Here is a 17,806-nt window from a genome sequence, read left to right as displayed (position 1 = left end):
AGAACCTACGATGAAAATGAAGTATACTTTTTAAAGATTTTTTGAAAAAGGGCACCTAAAATGGTGCATTTTTCTGTGTTTTTTCCATCTTCTAGTAATTTTCCCACTTTAATAGAGCATTTTATAAGCCAACTACTATGCCTAAAAGTGAGTAAATTTAATATTCTTTCATATCTTTTTGGTTTAAATTTTCTATCCTAATTCGTTTATTCACAATAATTTATTGAAAATAAAGTGCATTAAAATCTCTTATTATATATAATTATTTGGTATCTTTGTCTAACCCACTGAAGAGCATTCTCTTTTGCACTCTCACTGACATATTCCATATGAAAAGAGCTGAAATGAAAGAAAGAGACTTATATAGAAACAGAGAGAGAAGAATAGTTGTTTGGCACTGATAACAACTATTCTTCTCTCTCTATTTCTATATATGTCTCTTTCTTTCACTGCACCTCTTTTTATATGAAATGTGTAAGTGAGAGTGCAAAAGAAAATGCTCTTCAGTAGGTTAGACAAAGATACTAATATAATTATATATAATAAGAGATTTTAATGTATTTTTATTTTCAATAAATTATTGTGAATAAACGAATTAGGATAGAAAATTCAAACTAAAAAGACATGAAAGAATATTAAATTTACTCACTTTTAGGCATAGTAGTTGGCTTATAAAATGTTCTATCTAAGTGGGAGAATTATTATAAGTTGGAAAAAACACAGAAAAATGCATAATTTTGGGTGCACTTTTTCAAAAAATCTTTAAAAAATACACTTTATTTTCATCGTAGGTTCTTGATATGTTCACAAAAGTTATAGAGGATGAAATTACGCGTCATTTTAGCTTTATGTGACTACCACTGGATAAATAGGACCGGAGATATGAATTTTTGAATTTTAGAAAACAGCGAAAAACAAAAAATGCTTTTCCAAAAAAATCTAGAGGTGACCCGGACAAACAGATTGCAGATTTGAGGTCCTTAAATGACCCTCTAACAAGTTTTGGCACTCTCGTCAAAGACACCCACAAACCGTGTAAACAGACGGAATTCCCACGGGAATTCCCATGATATTTTCCATTCCGGATGGTAATTCCGGATGGAAATTCCCATATTGAACTGTCAAATTTTTACCATCCGCTCTATGCGCCTCTGGTGGACTTCAAGCGCAACACAAAAATGCTCCGAAGATTTGAATTTCAAATTTTGTTTTTTCCGAATATAAATAACGGAATGTGTATTTAGAAGATATTTTACGTCCTTTATTTTATTAAAGTGGCTTTATTATACCACAAGGATATTAGTAATATTATCTATTAATACATTTCATGGAAAATCTTTTAAAATTTCTCGAGAAATGATTAGAAACGTTGTTATAGCGTAAATATCTTGTCAAAAACCCCCAATTAAAGTGGATAAATCAACGACAGGCTTTGGATATCTTTGCTGATAGGACCTATTGATTAATTTTCGTTTAATTGTAGTGCTGATAATTTAAAATTTTATAAAGTGTTGGAAGAAAATGTATAAAATATCCCTGGGTGACCAAGCAGTCAATTCATTCGGAACAGAGATGTTTACAAAAATTAGTTAATTGTATAATAATTGAATACAAATTGTTTTAAAAAACAAGAAGACTGTAAAATATTTTAAAATTTTATTTCCAAAAAAAAGTAAACAATAAAAAATATTGAAGTAATATTTTATATCCGAAAAGGCAGTTTATATGGTTTCTGGCTATAATTTTCATCAGTGAACTTCGATAGTTCTTACTATTCTTTGTATTTCCTTATCTACGTTATAATATTCTTTACATTTTTTAATAATGGGACTTATTGAAAAAGATAAATTTTGAATCTGCCTTTCCAATCATTTAAACCTCTTCTGAAATGTTATTGATGAATATTTAATTTAATCCAGAAACACTAATCCTTTCAAAATTATTATAGTATTATTATTCGATTTCAAATTTGCTTTTAAAATCAATGTTTTGATCACTACAGGAGATTTTACATGTTTTTTCATATATTATTTGCTTAAAAACACTCCAAATTAATTTTTCGGAATTCTCCGGAAGCAAAAAGCTATCTCGAGCGAGATAGCTTTTTTCCATTTTAGAAAATTGAATATTTCACCCTCCAACGGAAAATTTCCATTTGAAATTCAAAATATTTCAAGACATTCGGGCAGTTTCGTGCACTTTTGCAGAGGGCGCTTGTATAGCAAATTTACCATTTGCTCGTGGGAATTCCCGTGGAAATTCCGTCTGTTTACACGGAAAAAGGTAAATTTTGTCGCACAGTGTAATCATTAGAAATTACATAAAGGCGGGGCAAACATCTTCCAGATGGACCCCTTAATAAATAAAAAAAAAAATACATAAAGGATCTCTATTATGTAAAAAATGTAGTTTTTTTTAAAATTAATATAATAGAAGAATATTCCTGTGAAAATTCCATGGATGTTCCAAAATAATTCCACTACTGATTTATTTACTGGGTTCCATGTTCCATTGACATGAGGAATTGAAGGCATGTGGCTATCCAGTTCTGATGTTCTCGAAAGGAAGCAATCCCACAGAGTTCCTAGTGGTTGAGAAAGTGAATGATATAAAAGATCATTCTGATGTTCTTCTGGGGGTTCAAGTGATGGCTTCTGGTAGCTCCGGACAGCTCTCGTTTGCATTGAGATCTCCTCGGTGGCTCTGGTTAGCTCTTGTTTTGATTGGTAACCAAGGCAGAGATTCCAAAGTGCCCGTAAATTTTCTCCCATCTTGCAATCCATGGAGTACGAGGCCACTGTACTGTGGAACACCTCAAGAATACACAGATGAATTAACTTCCGGCAATTTCTGGAGGAAAATCACAGGAAATGTTCCTTCAAGGCTGGGTTGGATTCCACCAGGAACGACATCTCAAGAAAAACACTATTCCCTTGCATATTTAGAAGATTTTCTTCACAAATTCACTAAATACTATCCCAAGGAACTTCACCAAACGCTTTTCTCACTTTTTCCAGCAGAAAATAACAAATTTTCGTGAAAAACAATCTTGAATCGTGATGGTTTCCTTCAAGAATTCTGTCAAGAATGACTTTGATGAATTTTATTCCAATGTGTAGCCGATAATTTCTTTCAAAAATTCTTGATGGAAATTTCCTTCAATTGGATATGATTTTTGAAGAAATTTGTCTACACATTAGACAAATTTTCTTCAAGAATCCATCTTTTTGTCAAAAATTCTCACCAATGTGTAGGCAATTTTCTTGAAGAACACTTCTTGAAGCTCATTTTTGATAGAAATTTCTTATAATGTGTAGACACCTTGTGTAAAAGTGACGGATCATTTTTTTAATTTTTTAAATAACTATATTTTTGGGTAATAAAAGTCCAACATTTCGAGTTCCGCATATGTGCTCTATCCAGTGGAATCATATACAAACAATCTTTAAAATTTGTAAATGAAAATAAGAAAATATAATGAAATTTAGTTTTTGAGGCCGTCTCCTGAAAAAATGCTGAAATTTGACATCCGCCATTGTAATATTCAATGCGAGATATTATTTTTATTAATTTTCCATTTTCTACATTTTTTACATGTTGTATTTATACGCGGTATAATAATTACATCAGTCATCCCTGATTTAACCTCACTTTCTCACTCACAAAAAAGAAAAACATCGAAAGTTCTATGAATGACGCGGGTGGAATTATCTTGACAAGTTTCTTGGACAAAAAAAGGCAGTATTTTTGTGTACGGAAATATAAGTCAACGACTTGTGCTTTTCGGGAGATTTTGGGAGTTTTGGTGAATTGGGGAAAAGTGTCAGTGAGTATCCGGGAAGAGTCTTGTCCACTTTGGTTCACATTTTGTTGAACAATGGCCAAGAGAGTCCAGCCGACGTGGCAAGCTCCTTTGGAGAAACCACGTGCCCAATTGCGCCTCTACAACAGCCTGACCAGGCAGAAGGAGCCCTTTGTGCCTCTGTCCGGCAACAGTGTCAAGTGGTACAGCTGCGGACCTACGGTCTACGATGCTTCGCACATGGGACATGCCAGGTGAGCAAAAGTAAATAAATTCCCGGAAATTGCATCAGTTTTTTTCCCGGAAGGGATATTTTGTGGGGTCCCTGGGGGAAAGAGGGATGGGGAACTGGGGCTTTTGTAATGTTGCTAAAAGGTGTTCATGTTGAACATAGGTCATACATCTCCTTTGACATCCTGAGGCGTGTGCTGATGGATTATTTTGGGTATGATGTGCTCTATGTCATGAACATCACGGATATTGATGACAAAATCATCAAGAGGGCCAGACAAAATCATTTGGTGGAGGAATATTTGGCATCAGGGAAGTCTCTGGCAAATATTCTCGAGGATTACGAGAAGGTACTGCCGACATTCAAGGAGAATCTGGAGAAGACAACTGATCCGGAGAAGAAGCAAATGTTTGAGGGTTTGCTGAAGAAGATGGCATCAGCTGTAGATGCCCTGACGGATGCCATTAAGACTGGGGATGCCAGAAAGGTGGAAGAGGAGAGAAAGAAGTTCCTGGAAGTTGTCAGAGATCCTTTTAGTGAGTGGTTGGATCGGATAAAGGGGGCAAAAGTGACTGAGAAGAGTATCTTTGGGGGTTTGGCTAGGCATTGGGAAGAAGCATTCCATCGGGATATGGAAGCTCTCAATGTTCGTCCTCCGGACGTTCTGACGCGCGTCAGTGAATACGTTCCTCAGATTGTCACGTACATTGAGGGCATTATTTCCCGGGGATTTGCCTATGAGTCCAATGGAAGTGTCTATTTTGACGTGGGATGCTTTGACGAAGCCCCAGACCATTTTTACGCCAAACTCGTGCCTGAAGCCTTTGGGGATGCCAAATCCCTGGCTGAAGGCGAGGGAGATTTGTCTGAGGATCGCGTCGGGGAGAAAAGATCCCCAAATGACTTTGCTCTGTGGAAACGCAGCAAGTCCGGGGAGCCGTCGTGGGAGAGTCCATGGGGACAGGGAAGACCTGGCTGGCACATTGAATGCTCAGCCATGGCGTCGGATGTCTGCGGAGATTCTCTGGACATTCACACGGGCGGTGTTGATCTCAAATTTCCCCACCATGACAATGAACTGGCCCAGAGTGAAGCCTTCACCGGACGTCCGGAATGGGTGAAATACTTCCTGCACACGGGCCACCTGACAATAGCCGGCTGCAAGATGTCAAAATCCCTCAAAAACTTCGTGACAATCGAGCAGGCGCTGAAAAAACATTCAGCTACTCAGCTCAGGCTTGCCTTTCTCCTGCATTCCTGGAAGGATACCCTGGACTACTCGGACAATACCATGGAAATGGCCGTGCAGTATGAGAAATTCCTCTCAGAATTCTTCCTCAATGTCAAGGATCTCACGAGGATTCCAAATGGTGAGTTTTTACCTCCCAAAACTCCCAAAAAAGTCTCTCCCGGAATTTCCTCCCATCAATCATTCTTGATATTTCTCAAGAATTCTTATCAGAATCGTCACCAATTTCAAGGGAATTTCACAAAAACTCCCTGATAAGCCTAGTGGTCTGTTTTGTGGTAAATTTCCTCGGAATATGCAATTACCAGGCATTTTTCCGAAAATTCGTTAAGCTCGAGCCAAAAGATTCAAGGGGCACTTCATTTAGAGAAAAAAGGACTTGAAACACTTGAAATTTTTCCTTTCAGAAACTCGGAAGTTTTTTTTATTTCTGATCAAATTAAAAATGCCATTCTGCAAATCTAGCGTGTTTTAATTTATTTTTCGATTAATTTTCGTGTTTCTAGAAGCTTTTTGTGTTCCTGTGAATTTTGAAGCATAGGGTGAATAGCCGAAAGAGAGACACTTAAGAAAAAGTTCAATTTCAAATGCATTTTTAAGTCGAATAAATATATATTTTTTCATTTTCTTTGCATCATGAGATTACTTGTGAAATACTGTAACAGAATCTTAACAGTTTTTAATAGATATTTCATCCAATTAATTGGAATATTCTATTAAATTAAAAAACAACACATTTTGAAAAGATGGACAAAATTCTGAAAAGCTGGACAAAATTTTTAGAAAGCTGGACATATTGATATTAATGACAAAATATCATACAGAATATGTAGAAAATCAAATGTTGAGGGTTATCTCTGTATACTTGCACATTGGATGGTAATGCTAATCCCTCCATTATGTCCGGTTAACAGTTCAGGAGCCCTAATTACCAAGAACTTCCTGGTGGTCCAACCAAAAAAAGGTTCTGTAAATTTTACAGACGCCTCGCGCTGTCCAGCAGTTACAGCTTTAAAGCAGATGCAACTCTTTAGCAGATTTGGATACCCAATCCAGCTAGGTCCTTTTCCACTTCCATTGGGAGTTCTCTGGAGGCTCCTATTTGTCTTTCTCCAGGAGTTTTTGCGATATTTACTATCCAGTCTGTCAGAAAAAGTGGTCTTCGGAATCTAGAAATCCTTGCAGCCTTTTCCAGGAGATTTTCTCCTTATCAGCTGCTAACTGCTGTCCCAACTATTTCTCTGAGTACTTAAGGATCTTTGTCGTCCTTGTTAACATGATTTCACTGCACAAAACCACCAAATTCATTCACAAAATCAACTTATCCAAGATTTCATAAAACTTGTTTTGAATGCAACACGAAATTAAATAACTTTTCTATACTTTTTAAATGTAATATTTCACAAATATTTTTTATTCACCTTTTAAATGGATGTATGTCCTTCGATTTTCACTACGGACTTAATAATATTTCACAAATTATGCCGAAAAATCAAACAAAACACTTTGATATTTTCCTAGCAACTTCCATAAGAAACAGAGAAAATGACAACTACCGTGTCAAGGTTATGAGTATCACGCATGCAATACATTTTTTAAATTCTTCTTGCAAGTCACACTTTTATTGTTTTATAACGATTTTTGCATTTTTAACTTCTAAAATAATCATAAAATTAGGTTTAATAATCTTTTTATCGAAAATTGAAATATTTAATTGATTTATTATCAAGTTTTTAAGGAGGTGTCTCACATTCCACACTGCTTTGTCCAACTTTCCAAACTGTCTCGCTTTAGGCCAATTACCCTACTTGTTGTTTCTATGTTTCTGTGATTGCGTAAATATTTTGAGAACTTTGTGTTTTATGAAAGATTCTGTGTTTCTAGAAACGTTTCTGTGTTTTTCTGTAATTTGGCGAAAGCATACAGCGTGCGTTTCTGTTTGCAAAGTATTTTTCATGCAAATTCGCTCAATAAAAGTACACTCAATACCGGTATTATGTACATTTTCGGGACCGAAAAAAAACGCGCGAAATGGCATTATGCATCGAGAAAATTTTCATATCTGCAGGGGCTTTCTTTTGAATAAATCGGGCATAGAACGAATTTCGCACAGAGTAAAAGTAGTTAAAGCAAAAAGATTCAACTGTTTAATAGAAATGCATTAACAAACAGTACAGTAAAAAATAATTACTATGATTATCGCGTGTAATAGGAGAGGTTTGATAATTGTAGTAAATTCAAACGATTATCGTAGTAAGTAAAGTTGAAAAGCAAACAAGTTGAAATTTCCTCCAAAAGTTCGACTAAAATTATACACAAATTATAAAAAGAAGAAAAATGAGTTCCAACGAAAGTACAGTAACTCTCTCAAATTTGGGCATTTGGGACCGAAATATCATCCGAATTAGAGAGAAATTCGGGCGACAAATTTTTGAAATGCAACGATTTTTTATTCATCTGCACACACATATTGACTTTACACACTCATATATATAGTAAATTGCATTAAGGCATGAAAATGCCTTAATAATGCAAAATCACATCAAAACAAAGACAAAACATGCTAAATTTGAGCATATTTGATAATCATAATCAAATTTGAAAAAATTACAACAAACTTTTTTCAAATGTAACTGCTGCCCGAATTAAAAAGTAGCCCGATCTTAAAAGAGCCGAATTAGCGGGAGTCTACTGTACACAATCTCGGCATTATGCACTTCGGGATTATGCACCTGACGAAATTATGCACATATAATTATGCAAGTTTGCCTACCATTTGGAGTCAATTTATGAAATCATTGAAATGCGCCTGAATGAATACTATGTCGCGATGCGGGATATTTGAAAACACTGCTTATGTTTCAGAATAAAACTTTAATTTATTTTATTAAGGTAATTTTTTTTAAATATTCTAACCATTTATTGAAGAACTCTGGCCAAAAAGTACTCTTTGTTAATGCATTTCTATTAAACAGTTGAATCTTTTTGTTTTGACTACCTCCGCGCAAAATTCATTCTATGGCTGATTTATTCAAAAGAAAGCCCCTGCACATATACAAATTTTCTCGATGTGTAATGCCATTTCGCGCGTTTTTTCGGTCCCGAAAATTATGCATAATACCGGGATTGAGTGTAGTTGAAAGTTGAACTTCTTGCTGCGATAATCGGTTGATGTAAATGTTTCTGTATTTCAGAGATCCTTTTGTGTGATTTGGAAAACTTATCGGGTCCTTTGATGTCTTTGCACAATTCTAAAAAGTTTCCATGTATTCGTTTAATATGCTTTATCTCTTTTTGGGACCGTTTAAGCGATTCTTGGATGCGTTTCTCTATTTATAGAAACAATTCCGTGCCTTTCGGGTGTTTTCTGTAATTTGTCAGAACGTTTCTGTGTTTCAAGGATCTTTTTCTGTTATATGAAAAATTTTTGTGTTCCTTATAAGTTTTTGTGTGGTCTTAGAAAGGTTTTCGTGTTCCTTGGCTCCATTTCTAAATTTTTAGACACGTTTCTGCATTCTTGTTATTTTAGGGACTTTTCATGTTGCTTGGATGCTTTTGCGCGATTCTGGAAACGTTTTCGTGTATTCGTTTATTTCGTTTTTGGTTTTTTTTTTTGGAAACATTTGCACGTTTCTTTAATGCGTTTCTGCATTTATTAAATCAATTCTGTGGTTTTTGGATCGATTCTTTAACCTATCAAACGTTTCCGTTTTTCAAGTATCTTTTTCTGCGATTTTGAAATTTTTTCGTGTTTTTTTTTAGATTATTTCATTCGGTTCTAGAGGCGTTTTCGTGGTTGTTGGATTCTTTTGTGTTTTCAGCGTTTTCAGAAACATGTGCGTGTTTCTTGGATGCGCTACTTGAAATTATGATAAAATTTTTCATACACTCGACTCTTCGTTATCCGGCTGACGTGGGGACAAAATGACATTTTGGTTTTTTGAATCTGGTCAACGTTTTTTATATTTTCTGCTGTGGAAATTTGTTTTCTGTCGAAAAACAACAGAATTTTCTTTGTGGTGTGTTTATGTATTATTTTGTAGCACGATTGTGTGTCAAAAACTTGGATAAAATGAAAATAACACATTAATTCACTCTGGAGAAACTGCATCTATCGTAAAAAATCGTTTTGAATACATCAACCGTCAGAGTTTGGCAGCTGTCACCCGGATAACGAAGTACCGGATAACGAAGAGCCGAGTGTATTTCTTGACTGACTGCTTTTGCGTGATTATAAAACGTTTTTTGTTTCTTTTAAATATCCTTCTGTCTTTTTTACAAGCGAATCCGTGTTTTTTTTAGTTTGAATATGTAAATTGTTGAGAGTTTACGTGTTTTTCGAATGCGCTCATACGTTTCCAGAACCTCTTCTTTCGCATTTTAAAAATATTTTGGTTTTTGGTTTCTGCTTCCGCGTGTCTGATAACGTGTCCTTTTTTGGAGATTTTTTTTGTGATTCTAAAAACTTTTACAGTAGACTCGCGCTCAATCGGGCGAAAAATTTTGTTGACCATTTTCACGTTTAATTATGAAGCTAATTTGCTCAAATTTGCTGTAGTACTTTCTATATTTTATCGTGATTCTTTATAATTGAGCGCTTTTTGTGGAATTTACAAAGGCTTTGACGCCCAAATCTATCGGATAAACCGGATGACATTTCGCCCCAAATGCCCAATTGAGAGAGAGCCTTACACCGTTTTCATGTTGGATCGTTTTCTAGGTTTCTGAAAACTTTTGTGCATTTCATAGAAGATCTCGTTTCTAGAAACGTTTATGTGTTTCCTGAATGCGTTTCTGCATTTTTAATAGCAATTCGAGCAATTCTGTGTTCCATGATGCGTTTATTTCTGGGATTGTAGAAACATTACTCAGCCAAATGGCATGCGTTCTCTCAATGATTTGCCCCTTAGAACTCGGATCTTAAGGAGCTTCCAATGCCTCTCAATCCTCTATTTCTTAGAAATCACTGCCCTTATGGAAGATTTTTTAGATTCCCTTCTGAGGTAATTCCCAGGCAAGATCCAGAATTTAGACCACTCTCGTCAAGATCAGCCTCTGAATCGACGTTCCTCCGGCTAACAAAGATTTTCCACGGAATTGCTTTCATTCTGTGAAAGTTCTTTCTTTAATCTTCCCAGATGACCTCGCCAGTGCCCAATTTGATGAGTGGCATCAGCCGGAAAGTGATCTTCAGGCCAAGCTGAGTTCTGTCCGGGAAGCTGTTCACGAAGCCCTCTGCGACAACATTGATACGCGTACTGTGTTGGATCAGCTGCGCAATCTTGTAGCCCAGAGTAACATCTACATCCGGGATAATCCCCGGAAGCTCAATCGCAGCCTGCTGCGCCGGATAGCCCAGTACATCACTGACTTGCTGCACATGTTCGGGGCAATTTCTGGTCCTAGGAGCGGAATAGGTTTCCCTGTGTCCGGAGGGGCAGCTGGGACGGACAAGGAGGAGATTCTAATGCCTTACTTGAAGGTTTTGGCGGATTTCAGGAGTTCCGTGCGGGATAATGCGCGGCAGGTGAAAGCAACTGAGATTTTGAGGTTATGTGATGCCCTGCGCGATGAACTTTTGCCGCCACTCGGTGTGAGACTGGAGGACAAAGAGGGGGCGCCGACTGCTGTGAAATTGGTGGACAAGGATGTGCTGCTGAAGGAGAGGGAGGCCAAGAGGGCGGCTGAGGCGGAGAAGGCAAGGAAGAAGGCTGAAGTTGCTGCAGCTGCTGCTGCCAAAGAAGCTCAGAAGCGCATCAATCCCAGGCAGATGTTCCTTCGGGAAACCGACAAGTACTCAGCTTTCGACAAGAATGGACTGCCGACTCATGATGCCAGTGGGAAGGAATTGAGTAAGGGGCAGCAGAAGAAATTGGCAAAGGTGCAGCAGGCCCAGGAGAAGCGTTACAGTGAGTACATGTCATCTTTGATGAATGGTGCAGCCTGACATCAGGCCCCCCAGGCTCGTACAGCCTATTACGATCCTCCAGGTTATCATGATCCTCCAGTCTATCACGATCCCTACTACCAGGCTGTTCAGTTCAGAGAAAGATATTTGTACAGTCTCGAAAATTATTTATTATCCCGACCCCGTCCTCGTCCTCCTCCAAGACCTCGTCCTCGCCCACGGCATTTTATTTAATTCTCCCCCTGATATTAATCTTATTAATCTGCTTGGTATCCCATGGACGTCTCCTGGAAGTTTTTCTTAGCCTCCCGCGAACAAAATTCCGGAGATCTTTTTAATTTAAAAGACTACTCTTACATCAGTCTCTTATTCTAATCAGGAGTAATGGTATCTTTATTGTCAGTGTTCTGCAGAGTTGAATTGAATAAAGTGAAAGAAATAGTTTTTAGTTTTAGAGTCAAATAAATGGTTACTCAATAAAATGATTTTTCTTCCTGAATTTTGGACAATTTTGCAAAAGAAATCAAGAAAAAGCGAGTCTCTTATTTTAAGATTCCTGCTTTAGCGTGAAGCATAAGCTTCATGGGCGTAAAGCAAACTTTTAAAGCGTAACCGTTGAATTTTACAGTATCGACCCAAATAATTGCATTCAGTTCCATTTAATTATTTACAGTAGAGTCTCAAATCTGAATCTCTCAAATTCGATAGACGTTTGGATTCAAAATGTCAATTGTGGGGTTATGTTAAAAAAATTCGTATTCTGGATGAATGAAAATCATATTTATATGCTTCTTCCTGAATATTTGCATACTTCATGATCGTATAAAAAATGAAAAGGAAGTATATTACCACTAAGACTTGTGAAAAGGTACGGGAATTTGATTCAAAGTACAATTCAATCTCACAAAAATATCGTTAGTTTTGAAAAAATCGTTCGAATTTGAGAGGTGAGAAATGTCAAAAATACCCCCCGAGAGTTCGAATTTAGGAGACTCTATTGTACATTTTTTTCGCTTATGGATAAATTTCATTTTATACAGAATTTGCAAACAATTTGTTTTATTTATTACAGATTCATCTGAAAATCTCCCACCAGAATTGCTTGGAGTAGCAAAAAATGAGCAGGAATGAATTACATGTATTTACGATGTGAAAGAATAAATATATTTCTTTTCTAAATAGTTTTTTTTATATGGCGGCTTTCCTTTCACCCATTGTCGTATTTGCATTTTAATTCATTTTGATCATCGCTGGGTCTGGAAAACTGAAAGTCTATAGGGAAGAAAAAAAAACAGATTTTCCATTAACAGGTGAGTAAAGTGCATGTTGGAACCAAGGGGATTTGAAGCAATTACAATCAGCCTTTGCGGAGCCTAGGACCTGGTACCGTTTACCGGTATTTAATCGATTTGAACCAATTCATAGCCCACCCAGCAAATTCTGCAGAAATTCGTCAGATTTGAAAATGTAACTGCCGAAAATTCTTCAGAATTTTGTTCTAAAGGTGGATCCGATTGTTGTATGAAAATTCTGCAGAATTTCAACAGAAAATTTTTCGGCACTTTCCTCAAGATGTCGTTCTGTCAAAATGGACTTGGAATTTCTCTGAAATTATTTATCAACTTGGTAGAATTTATAATCACAATTTTCATGATATATTATATAAATATAAATACTGCGAGGGTATGCTGTCTATAGAAAAGGATTAAATAGCAGTATTAAACATACTCCCGACCGAAAATTCTGCATTTTTAAAAAAAAATTGTAAAAGAAATTTCTTGAGAACAAAAAAAAATTTACGATGTGATTTTCAGCTGTGGCCTTTAAAATTATTTATTATTTATGAAAAAATTATTCTTTTCATTTCATTAAGTATATTTTCGTCAATTTTTCTAATAAAATGTATAGATTTAAAATAACCGTCTCTGAAGCAGCCATTAAGTAACAGGTGTGAGATTTCGCTTATTCGAAACAAATTTTGATAGCTTTGGTTATTTGCCGTTACGATCGCTAGTGCGGTTTTTGAATGATGACCGTTAAAAAAGGAAGAAGAAGAAAAATTGCGGAATTGCAGAACGAAGTTTTGCTGGGTTGTCGTATCTGCATTAATCCATTTTGAGTATCGATAGGTCTGGAAAACTGAAAGTCTATAGGCAAGGGAAAAAAAACATATTTTCCAATAACAGATGAGCAAGGCACATATTTTAACCAAGGCTTTTGGAAAAAGAATTGAATTGGAAATTGAAATTGAATAACCTCCTTTTTTGTTTTCTCAATAGCTCCGCCCCTATGGCATCGTTAGGGCTCAAATTTTAGTATGATATAGCTGGAACTTAGAGTTTTCGATCAGTACCAAATTAAGGGTACCCTGACCCCCCTGACCCGAGCTATAGGGGGCCAAAAAAATTTCTCAAAATGCCCATAACTCCGGTTCTAATTAATTTTAAAAGAATTTAAAAAGTGAGGGCGTTTTGGAAAGCTTCCATGAAATGCCACTTTTCTTTCTAACATCGCAAGTTCATAAAACTACCGCTAGGGGCGCTATTATTAAAAAGAAAATTTTTCAATTTTCTAAGTTAAATAACTCAAGAACTCCATTGTCGATTGGGCTCAAATTTTAGTATGTTGTAGCTGCGGATACCTATCAAACAAAAAAAATACTTAAGTCGATCGATAACCCCTGACCCGAGCTATAAGGGGTCAATTTTCGAAAATTGGTTGGCTTTTGGCTTCTACTTCCGGGTCTAATTAACATTTTAGATCAAATTTTGGGTTTGTGGTTTCGTCTCGATGAGCACTTTCAGATGGAAGTTCAAACTTATTTTCCTCAAAAACGCCATTGGGCATTTTGATCAAATTTTAGAGTGTTGTAGCCTAGGCTATTAAGTTTCCAAAAAGTGGCATGGGTTCGCTGTGGTTAAAATAGAACCGAAGATATGAGTGGTCAAACTTCACGAAATTTAGAACGTCATATATCCGGTTCTATTTGACCGAATTTGATGAGTGGGGGCGCAAATTAAAGGTCTCGTACAGAGCTACAATTTTAATTTCGTTTGACCAACTTTAGGGGTGCCACAGTCGAAAACCAATTTTCTTATTACATAAACTCAATTATCTCGACTCTTGCTCAACCGATTTTGATTATTACTTCGGCATTTGTAGAGAACATTTATATCTATATTTCATCCAACGTCATTTTTTGCTCAGACTATGCTATATGTCTGATTTTGTCATTTTAGTTTAAAAAACATGTTTTTTCCCACAATAAGGCTGCGAAAGTACGCAGGTGCTGATATGACCGCTTTTACTCGACTTATTGAAAATAAGGTTTAACCCTATAAGGACGAGAGGGTCAAAAATCGGGGTTCAGAAAAAATAACTTTTTCTGAATTTTTAGAGCAAAGCATACCTTTAGACGGCCGTAGGAAAAATTTCATTTTTGAGTCACCAGGGACCCAAATCGTCCTTAAAGGGTTAAAAGAATGATCAATTCAATCATTCTTTGATATTGCTGTAGTTCGTCATATGGACAAAAGGCCCGCTGTGGTCAAAAAACGTGTTCCAAAACAAAAATTGAATTATATCGGCTACCGAGCAACCGATAAGATCAAGTTTTGAGGCAAAATACACTGGTGGGGCTACTTTGAGCTGTTGGGCTATGTTATTATACGATTTTTCGCATATTTCTAAATGGAAACTGGGTCTTAACATGATGTAATTTCGATAGACAACATAATTGTGGATCTAAATAAAATAAGGACCAACTTCGTTTAAAAATAGGCGAAAAATTCGTAAAACAATCTAACGCCACAGCGCAAAGTAGCCCCACTTCCCCCTAATATCTCTCATCTTTAGTACCAAATCTGATTTGCATGCAATCCGAGTTTACTCACGTTACGAATCTCATTTACGATAAGCTTGATCTAGACTTATCACTAGCTTTATTCCTTAATTTAGTAAGGGGAAGTGGGGCATCTTTGAATTGGGATACCTTTAAAACAGGGTTTTTTCTCCTATTTTTAAATCGAACTAGACCTTTCAACGATATAATTTAGCTCCTCAAACGAATTGTGAAGGTAAACTGCGTTATGACACGGTCCAGTTTCATTTAAAAATAGGAGAAAAATGACCGATTTTAAAGGTGCCCCAATTCAAAGGTGCCTCACTTTCCCATAGTGTTTCATTTTGATACTTAAATTAAAATGAATACACCGTCTGTGCTCTATTTTAACCGTTTTAACAAATTTTTCATTAAAATCTACAATCCAGTTGACCACGGAGAACCCCCTCTTCCCTTAAGATGATTTCGATTAGAACGATATGACCTTAATTTTTTAATTACTAATAATATACCTTTGTTGCAGTTCAGTGTTCAGTCAGATTTGGTAAGGTTGACAACATAAAAATCGTGAGTTCATAATTTCGTGTGTTCACATGTCACGGAAAATTCGTGAAAATTTTTTCGGAGCTGTTACTACCTCATGGAGTTTATACGTTTCTATTGTCTACCTTGTGGAAGATACTCTGCAGAATACTCGACCTTCTGATTTTGTTGCTAGGAAAAAAAAACTTCCTATCAATTCTCAGATAATTTTAATACAGGATTATTAAGAAGACAAATTTTTTAAAGAGCATAAATTTCTTTAATTAGTCTGTTTTAAGTTTCTTTTTATTTGCGAAAGATCAGGATGCTTACGCTTCTTTCGGTTTCTATTTTTGGAAGTTTCTTTTCTTGACCAAAATATGTTTAGAATTGATCTACTGTGTATCTGAAACAGTATGGACTGTATTAATTATCTCATACAACACACCATTCCTCTTTAATCCGAGACACTATTTTTTAAAAGAAGCAGAGAACCTAGCTTAACACGTCAGAAACAAGCCAAAATTTAAATGGATCTCAAAAATTTGACGACCTTTACTACAATTAAAAATTTGGTTTTCCTAAATTTATTTCCATCAGTAATACATTTAGTGGGAAAAACAAAATATAATAGATTGTAAATAAAATATTGACAAAACAAAACCCAAGCACAAATACCAATCCACTGATTTTATTATTAATATGGTTGTTTTACCATTTTTCTTTTATTTTTTTTTTAATATTTCACTCTGCATTAATTCCATTAATGATTGCAAATCACTGGAAATGCTTGATGAGTCTCCTGATATTTCTGTTGCTGCTGAGAAAAGCAAAATTTTATTTAAAAAAATTAAATAAAAGGACTAATAATGTTTTACAGGTGGAAGTCCATGTTTGCAGGAAGTATCAATGCAATTCCTAAAGTATTTGTAACCAAGAGCGAATTTATGAGCACAGGATTTGAAGTAGTAACGGCAGCATTCGTCTTTGCAGTAGACATTTTCCATCCTATTATTATATTCAGAGTAGCCAGTATGCCCATAACTTGGTTTGGTATAAACCGTAGGTCCTGCAGGATGACATAATTGCAATTTAATAGGATAAGATATAAAAGCATTGTAATAATCTTCACACTCCCACCTTTGTATTCATGGTAATCATGAGAATTATCAGGATAATCAGTAACTTGTTCATCGTCCTGTAAAACGAATTTAAAATAATTTAAAAAACAATAACCAGTAATATTAAGTGGGTAATATCCTTACATCACAGTCTTTAATGCACTTGTAAAAGTCAGGAGATTTGAAAGAGTAAAATTTGCAGCATTTGTAGAAATTGTCAAAGCAACATTCGTCATCCTGCGTCATGCTCAAACAAAAACCCTCACTGGACGCTGGGCAGGTATTGCCAACAGGATTTCCAAAGGATTTCCCAATAAACACAAACAATAAAAATAATTTTAAATACTTGATTAAAAACTGCATATTGAAATTCAAACTTTATTATTAAATTCTTTTTCAAACACTTCACTTATATTTTTAAATGAATTTGCGAAAGTGAAAATTTCTTGCAGTGTTCTGCTGTATTTAAGTTATCAAAATTATCCAATAATAAAAAAGATTACTTCATGTGCTAACGTAAAATTAATGGTTTTTCTTTTATTGTCGGCGTGCTACGGTAAATCTTTAAAAAGTAATAATACGGGTGTTCTAATTAACCCATTAAGACTGGGTAGTAGGTCTGCTATAGTTTGAATTACTGTATGATTAGTAAGAGTCCAACTTGTTGCCACGAATGAGACCTATACTATCGAATGGATATTGAGGTAGTAACAACTTTTTTTGCACCGGGATCAACTCTGTAGGAAAAGCACTAGAGAGAGCATATAACATATATATGCTTAGAAATGGGTTGAATTATTATACAAAATTCCTGTTTTTGAAAAAACATTTTTTGTTGATATTTTTTTTACAATGTCTAATGGCCTCTACACATTGGGAGCAATTTTTGTCAAAAATTGCTTTTTTGAAGGAAATTCCCTGCAGCGTTGTAGGGATAAACGTCAAATTTCTGTCAAAAACGCAATTTTTGACGAAAATAGCTCCCAATGTGTAGACGCCTTAAACGAGGACTTAAGAAAGATTTTCCCAGTACAAATTATAACCCTATTTTAAGGCGTCTAGACATTGGGGGCAATTTTCGTCAAAAATTGCGTTTTTGACAGAAATTTGACGTTTCCCCCTACAACGCTG

At 35.7% G+C, this 17,806-nt stretch overlaps 2 protein-coding genes across 3 annotated transcripts; one reads left to right on the top strand and one right to left on the bottom strand.

Annotated features, from left to right (window-relative positions):
- Positions 1-3,665: 3,665 nt before the first annotated feature.
- LOC129802303 (cysteine--tRNA ligase, cytoplasmic) lies at positions 3,666-12,370 on the top strand. Its single transcript, XM_055848018.1, has 4 exons — positions 3,666-4,056; positions 4,197-5,404; positions 10,422-11,192; positions 12,264-12,370. The coding sequence occupies exons 1-4, from the start codon at positions 3,878-3,880 to the stop codon at positions 12,320-12,322; spliced, it is 2,217 nt and encodes a 738-aa protein (XP_055703993.1). The 5' UTR covers positions 3,666-3,877; the 3' UTR covers positions 12,323-12,370.
- Positions 12,371-16,125: 3,755 nt separating this feature from the next.
- Positions 16,126-17,125, bottom strand: LOC129802319 (uncharacterized). Of its 2 annotated transcripts, none has more exons than XM_055848042.1 (4): positions 16,820-17,125; positions 16,695-16,752; positions 16,433-16,623; positions 16,126-16,374 (listed from the first exon to the last, which is right to left on the bottom strand). In XM_055848042.1, the coding sequence occupies exons 1-4, from the start codon at positions 17,036-17,038 to the stop codon at positions 16,318-16,320; spliced, it is 525 nt and encodes a 174-aa protein (XP_055704017.1). In that variant the 5' UTR covers positions 17,039-17,125; the 3' UTR covers positions 16,126-16,317. The 2 variants fall into 2 exon arrangements, with proteins under 2 accessions (XP_055704017.1, XP_055704018.1); XM_055848043.1 differs by having other exon boundaries at positions 16,126-16,371.
- Positions 17,126-17,806: the final 681 nt, after the last annotated feature.

The sequence above is a fragment of the Phlebotomus papatasi genome, chromosome 2 (genome assembly GCF_024763615.1).
Source record: "Phlebotomus papatasi isolate M1 chromosome 2, Ppap_2.1, whole genome shotgun sequence".
Classification (NCBI taxonomy): Eukaryota; Metazoa; Arthropoda; class Insecta; order Diptera; family Psychodidae; genus Phlebotomus; species Phlebotomus papatasi.
The sequence above is the reverse complement of the archived record's forward strand: the minus strand, read 5'-3'. Positions and strand labels throughout refer to the sequence as shown.